Source organism: Callospermophilus lateralis, unplaced genomic scaffold, assembly GCF_048772815.1.
Source record: "Callospermophilus lateralis isolate mCalLat2 unplaced genomic scaffold, mCalLat2.hap1 Scaffold_237, whole genome shotgun sequence".
NCBI lineage: Eukaryota > Metazoa > Chordata > Mammalia > Rodentia > Sciuridae > Callospermophilus > Callospermophilus lateralis.
The window spans coordinates 1,159,406-1,170,683 of NW_027513245.1; the positions used below are offsets into that span (position 1 = coordinate 1,159,406).

At 34.3% G+C, this 11,278-nt stretch overlaps 1 protein-coding gene across 1 annotated transcript; it reads left to right on the plus strand.

Moving 5' to 3' along the window:
- Positions 1–782: 782 nt before the first annotated feature.
- Positions 783–10,834, plus strand: LOC143387465 (coiled-coil domain-containing protein 102B-like). The gene is made up of 3 exons (XM_076841865.2): positions 783–892; positions 3,288–3,508; positions 10,538–10,834. Exons 1-3 carry the CDS (start codon positions 830–832, stop codon positions 10,707–10,709), a joined length of 456 nt encoding a protein of 151 aa, XP_076697980.1. The 5' UTR covers positions 783–829; the 3' UTR covers positions 10,710–10,834.
- Positions 10,835–11,278: the final 444 nt, after the last annotated feature.

Sequence of the window (11,278 nt, forward strand, 5' to 3'; positions counted from 1 at the left end):
ATAGAGTCTTCATTCAACTTCCACGAATTGGGTTTAGTTAGCAGGAGCAAAGGAGACTAGTGTGTAATTTAGTAGACAACAAATATTCCAGTTTTTTAATTTTGTGATGGACAATGTTGCAATTACAAATGCATGAATTCTTCTATGATTTTGGTTATACAGGGAGAGAAAGTATGCAATATTGAAAAGATGCTTTGTTTTTCAATTTGTTTTCTCAGTATAGGGCTTGATCTAACAATGACAATGGAAATTCAAATGTGTAATTATGTCCTTTCCTAGGCCTTGAAAGACAAATATGAACCTAGATTCCATTCATCGATTAATTGAGGAAACTCAAATCTTCCAGATGCAACAGTCGTCGATCAAGCCACGCTGTGACAAGGAAGCTCCCAGCCCCTGCCCTAGGGACGCCTGTGGTTCCTGCTTGCCCCCTTGTGGGCCACCCTCTCCTGCAGCCTGTGATTTCAGGGCTCAAGCCTTCAACACCAACAAATGGGATATTTGTGAGGAACTCCGCCGGCGGGAACTTGAGGAAGTCAAGGTCAGGGCGGCTCAGATGGAAAAGACCATGCACTGGTGGTCAGACTGCACTGCCAACTGGAGAGAAAAATGGAGTAAAGTTCGAGCCGAGAGGAACAGTGCCAGGGAGGAAGGAAGACAACTCAGAATAGAACTGGAGATGGCCATGAAGGAGCTGAGCGCACTGAAAAAGAAGTAAAGTCTGTCACTTCAAAAGGAGGTGACAGAAGCCACAGTAACCCAGGGCCTGGAGCTTCCTGGCTTTGAAGGGTCTCACCACGGGAAAGACCAGCTTCAAACTAGTTCACCAATGTGTGGCTCCGTTGGTTTGGAGAAAAGACAACTTGTTGAGGAGGAGGACACAAAGAGTAAGGTAAGAAAAAATCCGCTCAGGAATCCAGACATTGCTGCACTTTCAACATTGTTCAGACCCCTGGGGCAAAGGGACAGGAAAAAACCCAGCAGCACCTCTCCCTGGGCCAGCAGGGCCACAATCTGGGTGGGCCACGCGACACTGATTTACTCTTCCACAGTTCTAGGGGAGAGAAGTCCAAGACTAAGGTGTCTGCAGGATCCTCGTCTCCTGAGGCCTCTCTCCTTGGCTTGTAGGGTCTTCTCCCTGTGTCTTCACCTCATCTCTTCTCTGTGTCCAGATTTCCTCTTCCTACAGGGACAGCATCACTAATTCCTCTCGAATGCCCCCTTTTAACTTGATCACTGCTTGAAAGACCTATCTCCAAATACAGCCCTGCTCTGAGCTATCAGGGATGGGTATGGAGTTTTCAGGAACACGATTTATCATATTGTGACTTTACTAACATACAGCAAAAAAAAAAATGGTGCAGCATTTACAAAATGTGAACAGAAAATATTTGGAGAGATTTCTCTCCATTCACCCTAAGTGTGTCAATAATAATACATTATTAGAGGAGATTGTTGCTTAAGGCTTTAGACTAGCCTGGCTACTTGGAAAAAGATAACTTTGGGCAAATATAAAGAATACATCCCATGATTCATACTTGGAGTTTTCTAGAGTTGTTTGCATCTTGAGATTTATGGGAATTCTGCATAAAATAAAGTTTCTAAAAAAATGTGTTTTAGTAGTTCATACATTCATTTATCAATAATCTCCTCCCCCTTTTTATGACATGGTAAGTGCTTAGGGACATACTTAGGGAAATTTTAGAAACTCATGAAAGCTTGGTCCATAAAATCATATTGTTACCCCATCTATGAAATTCCATCTCTAAAAACCTGCTAGTCAACATCTTGCAGCTTTAGAATTTATCTAAAATCTTAAGTTTTTTATACTGTTTGCAATTTATGTTAGATATAGTCTAGATCCAATTGCAAATGAAGAATTTCAACAGACTGAAGTAACATGATTACTTCTACTGGTTTGGTCTTCTAATTGCTTTTGCTTACCTTGACAATGAAGGCTGCTAGTACCTTTATATACATCTTCCTAGGAATGGGAAATGTTCTCCAAATTTAATTGTGTTAATATACAAATTTGGAAATAGAGATTGGCTACAGGAATGCAGTCAATATAATGTGCCATAAATCCACAAAATACTTCTTTATTATTAGAAGTCACTAGATTGTATTTGAGAAAATGGAAGATTTTCTGTACACATATTATGCTAGGAAATTCTTAAATTCTTGCACTTTCATTTGGAATATTTTGTGTCATTAGTGTCAAGAACAAATAATACATAGATGTATTTATTCAAAGTTTTATTTTGGAAAAAATACACAAAATGCCTTGTGATTGCAAGAAAATAAATGTTTTCTGTTGAAGAAATTTCACTGGTTTCTTTACTTTGACAAGTTTCACTGCTATCTCTGGACACATAAGAAGAAAACCTGTGAACATAGAACTTAGGTGAACACTGTATTTAACCAATGATTTTTTTTCTTAGACCTTAAAAATGAAGTACAGAACTCATTTTATTGTTTTTAAAGTATTGTAAATAATTGCAATATTAATTATGAAGACAATTAAGACATGAATAATACTAGGTAACTTTTTAAAATACATAGTATTTTAAAAAGAAAATAGTATAAATCAAGTATCATTGAAATTTTAATTGCACTTAGCTTTCTTCTATTTAAATCTCATAAGTCAGGTCAAATTTAAATTATAAACAAATGTCCACAACTTGAGTTCAATGGAGTTTTGGAATTATTACACAGGATTTTTGATTCAGTGTGCTGTCCTGGTAATTGATGTCCATGTTTATTAAAATGTCTCAATTTCTATGTGAGATATGACTAGTAAACTAAAATTAAACAAACATGCCTATTAAAACATTCAGGACCTTCCTGAAAATTCTTTCTATCCCATCCTTCAAAAAAATGTTTTTAAAAAATCAGTTTTTTTTTTTTACTTTGAAACTTTTAAGGACCTTGTGACAAAATAAATTTTAAAAAAGAATTAATCAGTTTATTAAAAACTCTGCATCTATTCAAATTTACCCAGGTTTATTTTTAGTTGTGATTAGGAAAAGAAGACAAACTGCAAGTTAAAGCAGACCCCTGGAGAAATTGTTTTATAATAATGTTAGAATACAGAAAGAAATGTTTGAAGAAGAATGTGATTTTGTTGGGTCACACAATATGACCTTTAGGGAATGATAATGAAATGCAAATATAGACTTGATGTTTATCACACCATTTATTTTCCTTTGAGAATGTTTTCCTTATGAGTTTTCTCCTGAATGTAAAATATTCAACACGATAATTGGATTATGTTTTCCTTTTCTCAGGAAGAAGGTGTGGTTCTTGATTCATTAAGATTAAATGATGAGATGAAACCAAATCCAGATTGCACTGATTTGTTCAGGAAGGGTGGTTTTGGAAGCTGTGCCCTGAAGCCTGGGCTGAGACTGCCTGCAGGGAACCTGTCCCCTGAGAATGCAGTGACTAAAGTCTCAGCCTGGCAGCTGCCTTTGGAAGACTTCCAAGAAATCCTGTGGAAGGAGAGAGAGTAAGTGCTCATCTTTGTCTCCCTGAACAGAGTTCCTTCAGTCTGATAAGCTGGTCATTTGATGATGCATTTGACCTACGTGTAGACACAAGTTGTAAGATCTATGCCCAACATGTGTGAGGCCCTGAGTTCAATCCCCAGGGATTGGAAAAAAAAAAGTGTACGATTTGAAAAGATGAGCTACACACACACACACACACACACACACACACACACTTTTAATTTTGAAAGTAACTCATAACTTGTTAATCCTTACCATTCTTTTAAGATGACTTTTACCATTAACATGTTATCATCTCTCATTAGGCTAATGATAATTGTATTTGGATTTTTAATGTAGACTTTCAAAATACTGTGTATTCTCTATGTTTTATAGCTTTATTAGACTTTAGTGAGTCAACAAAGATGAATAAATGTTAATATTATTAATGGACAAATCAGTTTTATGACTCATTAATCACAGAAAGGAACCCTTACATGCTGTCCAAGGTGAAATAGAGGAGGCACACGGGACTTGAGACTAGGTGACCTGGACCTCCTTCCTCCCTGGTTCTGACATGTTCTAGCCAGAGATATTGGGCTACTGTTTCCCTTAAGGACACAAGGTGGCGCTACTATGCTGCTGCTATCCTTTAATAACATATGTTCCTAATCCTGTTTGTTTTGTTTTGTTGATATTGGGGATTGAACTCAGGGGCCCTCAACCATTGAGCAATATTCCAAGCCCAATCTTGTATTTTATTACAGACAGAGTCTCACTGAGTTGGTTAGGCCCTTATGGTTGCTGAGGCGGGCTTTGAACTGATGGTCCTCCTGCCTCAGCCTCCTGAACTGCAGGGATTACATATGTTCACCAAAATCCTGGTTCTTAAAGCAACGCCTCCATGTACTCTATCCATGCATCATAAGCATGGCTGGACAGCCCATCTCTCACACATGGTTTTGGCTGGGAGGGCCCCTGGCAATGGGAGGAGTGTGGGTTATTTCATGATCTGGGCAGGTAGGAGGCAGTCATGTTTGAGACACCTTTGTCCTGTCTTCTTCTTCATGGCACCCTTGTGAGGATTACACACAAATGGTGTCTGGGAAAGAGGCCAAAATGTGAAATACTAGATATGGAATATGTTGTGTGTGTGTGTTACCTTCACTATTAGCTTAAAAGTATTAGCATAATGTGGATGGAATTTTTTGATGCATTTTAAAATATACCTACCAAATCTGAAAGTAATTATTTCTCCATCTCCTTAGTTAAAAGACTCTAAATGGATAGAGCTAGAAAAAGAATAGCGATGTACACACACCCATAGATGATAAGTATATATTATATACTTCTATATATGTCACATATTTAAATAATTATATAATATCAATTTTTATAGATGATGTAAGTGTGTAATATATTATAGATTTGATATCTGTTTTGTATTGACTCAAATAGTAATAAGCACATGCACAAGCTTTTCAAATGTACTGCAACTGTTTATCTGCCATTCCTTCTCCATCAGCCTGAAGTGTCTCACTATTCACTCTCCATTTTTCAAGCAATACTAATTCCTTTTTGCAGATTTTTTTATCCGTGCTTCACAACATTTATAGATTGTGTTAAATTGTCATCTGTATACTAATGTATACTTATTATTCTACCATCAAGTATAAATTCCTAATAGAGGAAAAAAAAACATTAGTAGAAAAAAGAATGCAACTGAGTACGATTTACACTTGTACACATGTTAAAATCTCATCTGGCCCTTGAAGTCTCAGTGAAATTGGAGCCTATTAGTTTTTATTTCTTGAAAGATTTAGCTCTCTGTAGTCACATACTTCTCTCAAATCTGCCACAGTGTAATAGGAACGGTGTTCTGCATTTCTGCAGATAGAACCTTTTCTATTCTAGGTTGTCGGATTTAATGGTATTCATATGCTACCTTTATGCGTCCAGTCATACACATACACAAAACATATTTCTGACTTCCTTGTACTGAATTGTCAATCCCCAGAGGAAGCAAACTCTCAGTTCTCAGCTACTTCAGCATGTAAACCTAGATATGCCAAAGAATGAAGCAGGGTGGGGGTCTGACTCGGCTCTGGCTCTGTCTTTCCACTGCCTCTTAGAAACAATTCCACGGGGGTCATGAGTCCTGGTGTGTGTGTCTGTCAATCAGCATTTGCATGGAACCCACAGGAGGCCACTGCAGTCTTTATACCACAAGAGAATGTTCCCAGGGATATAGTATCGCTAGGATTCTCTCTAATCTTACAACCCTTTCCTGGAATGTCAATGAGTGGGTAGTTTCAGTAAAGAAGCTATGAATATAATTTTTTCTGTGTTTCCATCTAGTCTCTTGACTAGAACACAGGAACCAGCTACAGAAATACAGGGAATCATTTTACCCATGTATGTCCCTCTCTAGAACCTCTCATCAAGTCCACTAAAATTATTATACTGTTCATATTCAGAACACTGTTTAATTTTATGAACAACTTCCCAACATAGAAACCTGATGTTCTTACAGACCTAGGTGGACCTAAACATTAAGAGAGCAGAGTTTTGGCACTACCAAATCCTCTGTAAAGGAGGCCATGAGGTAAACTACTTTGATGAAATGTCGAAGCATATGAATCAGTCTTCCACTTCAACTATGCAGAGCACTCTGTCCCTTATAAATGCTTGCTTTGTGTCATTTAAGCTGAACTTCAGTTCATCCTATTTTAGTTCCTTAATCCTTAAAAGTAGCATGCTTATATTTTGCTTTGCTTCATTAAGTGTTGAAAATTTTTGATAATAAAATGAGATTTAAAGTACCATAGAGAAAGTGTAGTGAGTTAAAAAGCTTTAAAGATATATTTATATATGTGTATATATATATATACACACACATATGTATACATATATATAAATATATATATAAATATATAATATATATTTAGAAAAATAAATATGACATTTCTATTTCCTATATATATGTACATCTATTATTCAACACAATGTGAAAAGTAATATATATTGAATATATTGGCTGCTAGATACAAAACTAATATCAGGAGAGTGTTCAGGCAGCAGTCAGGGAGAGCTGTAGGCAGTGCGGTCTTCTTGGATGGGTTCTGTGGCATGACAGTGCACTTGTCCCTGATTGCTTTACCTCCAAGCCTTGCTGTCTGAGTTAATGTGCTTAATTAAATTTCTTATCTAATTAAATAAATTATACATGGCTTTGTTGGCAACTTAAGAACACCCATTGATAAAAATGTAATTATAAGTAGCTGGGAATGTGATCACAAAATAACATCTTTGTTGCTTTTGAAAGTATATTTGTAGTAACTTTTATTGTTAGCAGTTAAATACTAACTCTAAATTTTAGACGGTTATAAAAATAAATACATTTGTGTTTTTCATGCCCAATTATTTTTATTTGGCAAAAATATTTTGAAACTAATGACTTACTAGGAAATACTGATTAGACATTTTTTCAATGCAATTTTCCACAGTGCAAAATTATTAGTATTTATTCCCAGATATTAATGTTTCAAGACTTCACTTCCAAGAAATGTTTTGAATAGGTCTTCCTGTACAAATATCTAAACTTAATCTTCAACTACTATGAGATCATGATAGATAATAATGTATTAAAAATCAGACATAGGGACTGGGGATGTGGCTCAAGCAGTAATGTGCTCGCCTGGCATGCGCGGGGCACTGGGTTTGATCCTCAACACCACATAAAAATAAAATAAAGATGTTGTGTCCACCGAAAACTAAAAATAATATTAAAAAATTCTCTCTCTCTTAAAAAATATTTTAAAAAATCAGACATAAAAGTAATTTTAGCATTTTATTAAAGTAATTTTAGCATTTTATTAAAGTAATTTTAGCATTTTACCTTTTAGAACCTATACATTTCATATATATCAATCTGATTTTTAAAAGTTCATAACATCAAATAAAAGATAATATATTTTTGTTGAGTCTTATGTTTTTAATTTTGTTTTTTTTAAATAATGTGTACATGAAATATGTAATATTTTTTAAAGTAGATGTGGGATTTTTTTTCTTTGCTTCTTATAGTTCAAGTAGCATCACCCTGGCATTCATTTCAATTGTACATTTAACTATAGAATGAATCATTTTTGAAAATCCCTCTGAAATGGAATAAATTGATTAGGATAAAATATTAAGGACTTGTAGAGTGCCCTCTGCTGCATAAATGTGGATGTGCAATATCCTCAATGCTTGCACTAAGCCACACATTTTTTTAAAAATGGGGCCACACTAAAAATATTTAAGCACCACATGTTCATTTAATGATTTTTTTGTGAATTACTTGCCTCCTCGTGTACATGATCAAAGTGTAATGTTTTACTTATTACAAGTATTTGACTTTTTAAGGAAACTGATATATTGGATGTTTATTTAAGATGTATACTTACAAAGAAAAATAGTACTATACTGGATGTTTATTTAAGATGTATACTTACAGAGAAAAAATAGTACTATATTTGAAATGTTACTAATTTGCTTTATATAGAAAACAAGTCATTATTAATTTTAATTTACTTTGGCCTGATTATATTCTGTTTAATTCATGAATTGGCTTTGGATATTTAGTCTAGGTCTAGATATAATATCTTTATATCTCATGTGACTGAAAGTATATGTGAAATAATATAATTATTTATATTACAAATCCTCCAGCTAGTATTTGAACCATCCTTACCTAATCAGAGAAAGTCCAGAGAGAGAGAAAGAGACAGAAAGACAGAAAGAGAGAGAGATGATCTTCTTCTACTAGGTAAAAAACCCTGAAAGAAAAACAACTCCAATAATTTTGATAAAACTTAATATTAAGCAACGTGGGTCAACATTCATTCTGCAGTGATCAAATAACATTTTGTTAATGCACATTATTTTGCCCAAAAAGTTTAACTCAATTTGAATTATTAAATTATCATTTGATTTAAATGCATTGTCAAAAGCTGACACTTGATTTCTGAATATATAGGGTTTTGAATTTGTGATTTAAATATCTAGAATTTATCAATTTTTCAAGTATAATTTTCTTAGCATTCTGTTTTTCAAATAACAAAATTAGTTTTAGGCAAAATATCAAAGCATATTCCATTACACAAATGTAGTTAACTAAAATTTTTGATTCATTTTTTAGTCATTTTACATTTTGTCTGCCATTTAAGTTTTTCAAATGTTGACAATATTCCAAGTTTCTATTCATTCAAACCTAATAAATCAAAAATTTAAATTTTATGATGATTATCTTGAATGTCCCAACAAAGTTTCAAGCTTAGAACTACAATTTTTAGACTATTCAACTTAAATTCAAAGTGCTAGTCAATACCTGAAAACTTTTAATATTCTAATATGCATTATCATCCCAAATTTAAAGTTTCCATGTGCCCAATAGGTATTGTATTTCCTAAAGTATTTCAATGATTTGTAGACATACTTTCTAACTCAACACAAAATAATATATTTGGTGATCTGAAAATTATTTCTGTACTTATTTTCTTCTCAACATCCCAAACACAGTCACTAATTTGGACAGAAATAAATCTTGGTAAAAAGCTTGGGTGTTAGCTGGCTGGGTTTGCTCATCAGAAATTGGAGCTGAGGCTATTAATCGGAAGCATAGATATTCATGGGCACAGTTTTGAAACCTAGACTTCTACACTGAACTTTTTAATTTGGTAATTTTGTTTAATGTATTTACTGTGATAATAGGATTGCAAATCAAAATCCTTATAAAAATTATGGTGGATTTTTTTCAACCTGAGTCCTTTGTAGTTAAACTAAGCTGTAAATAAGTCTTTTATATCCTTGTATGGCTTGATTCATGCAAATGCAATTATATAACTCTTTAATGGCTCTTTATACATTTGATTGGATTAAACTAATATATTTATAGCCTGACACTATTTGAATTATTCTTACAGCATTGCTACAAGGAAAATTCATATTTCCTACAGATAGGTAAATGATGCTCAATTTTGATTCCACATGCATTTTCTAGCTTTATAAATACATTTCAAGATCTTCCTAATAGCACTTACCATTACTAAAATAAATCTGTATGTGCTTATTAATTATAATTACAATAAGGCTGTAACTATCAAACACAAATATCTCAGTGTTATGTAACACTCAGAATTTATTTAGCTAGAGCTGAGCATGTGCGGTCTTCACTAGTTTTTTGCTGTTTCACATCAAATATCCCTTGTCTGAGCTTAGAGTTGAGGAATGAGGAAATCAACTCCATCATGAAACGAGGAAAAAGAAGGAGGATGTTTGAACAGAAATCTAATATCTCAGACAGGCGAGGACAGGCCAGCTGTAAAGATCAACCTATGCTAATGACAATCACACATAAATTAATTATTTTCAGTGACTCACTCTAGTGGACATTGTGGGCAAGGAAAAAAATATCAAAGGCTTAGGTGTTAAAAAACCAGATTTTATCCTACTTCTGTTTCTATTTCTACAAATGGAACATTAATCTAAATTATTTCCAGTAGTTTAAATAGAGATCACACTGAAATTGCTTTGTTGAAACTAAATTGCAAATAATAAAAATATTTTCGATCCCCAATAAGTGACTAATTTTTAAACTTAGATGAGCTTCTTGGTGTTCTGTGTCATCTCAGAGGATGCTTCCTTCATATATGGTTACAAGAGGAAGATGTGTCAAAATGAAATTAGAAACATGTATGTCCTTCTGTGGGTGGAAGTCATGGCAATCTGAGGAACTGATAGAAATGCACGGCAGCAAGCAGAAGGGCAGTGTTGGCAAAGCCGAGTTTACTTTGTTTGATCTACAGTAAAGCTAATTGCCAGAATAACAAATTCAACCAAGTTTTAGTCAATATTTATACATTTTATACATTGAAAGCACATTTTCTCTCATAATGGCCATTAACAAGTATCAAAGATTAGGAGGAAAGAAAACACAAAAATTGATACATTCCTAAAATCTTTTTCAAAATATGTCTGTTTCACTTTCTTTTACTTCTTAAATGTTTTAGGATGCGTGTTGCTCTGGAAAAGAAGGTAGAACGCCTGGAGTCAGCTCTGTCCCTGTGGAAATGGAAGTATGAGGAGCTAAAGGCCTCCAAGGAGGCCAACGTGCAAGAGGTACATCAAGATTCAGAGGATTGTGTGTCTCTGGGGTCTCTCTTTTGTGATGGGAGACTATGACTAGAGATGATGAGTTTTGTTGCACTTTAATGCAGATTCATTCGTTTCCTAAACTTTGTACAGATTTTGATGGCATATAGCAGTTTGCGGTTTGGTCTTGGGACTTATATTTAGGTCTAATGATGTGATGGTATTGAGGTTGGTATCTCTCGGCAACCTTGGAGGGTTGCTCTACTGACAAGGGATATTAACAGGAGAATGGTCTGGAGTATTTGGGGGTAGCTAGGGACTTGATAGCACTATATAATGCCTCAGAACATTGACCTATACATATTTAGTAAACTACACATAAACAGCGTCGTGATGCTTGGGAGGAAAGGTATTAGAAGGGAAAGGAAGAAGTCACTAAAGAGAATGAGAGTAAACAGGTAGAATTCAAGGAAAGGTGAATAAGGAAATTGAAAAGAAATGAAAAGACAAAAGAAAAAAATAGAAAATAAAAAAATTTAAATAATAAAAAATGTTTAAAAATTTTAAAAATAAAAATTAAAAAAAATTTTAAAATGCAGTCTTAGAGTTGGATTAACTTCTCTTCCAGTAGGTGGAGCTGTGCCCACCAGGCCAAGCTT

Bases quoted from the DNA above. Each gene is read 5' to 3' on its own strand.
- LOC143387465 (XM_076841865.2), top strand. From the start codon at position 830: ATGTGTGGCTCCGTTGGTTTGGAGAAAAGACAACTTGTTGAGGAGGAG. The intron at 893-3,287 runs GTAAGAAAAAAT...TCCTTTTCTCAG, and splicing joins AGGAGGACACAAAGAGTAAG to GAAGAAGGTGTGGTTCTTGA. The intron at 3,509-10,537 runs GTAAGTGCTCAT...TAAATGTTTTAG, and splicing joins ATCCTGTGGAAGGAGAGAGA to GATGCGTGTTGCTCTGGAAA.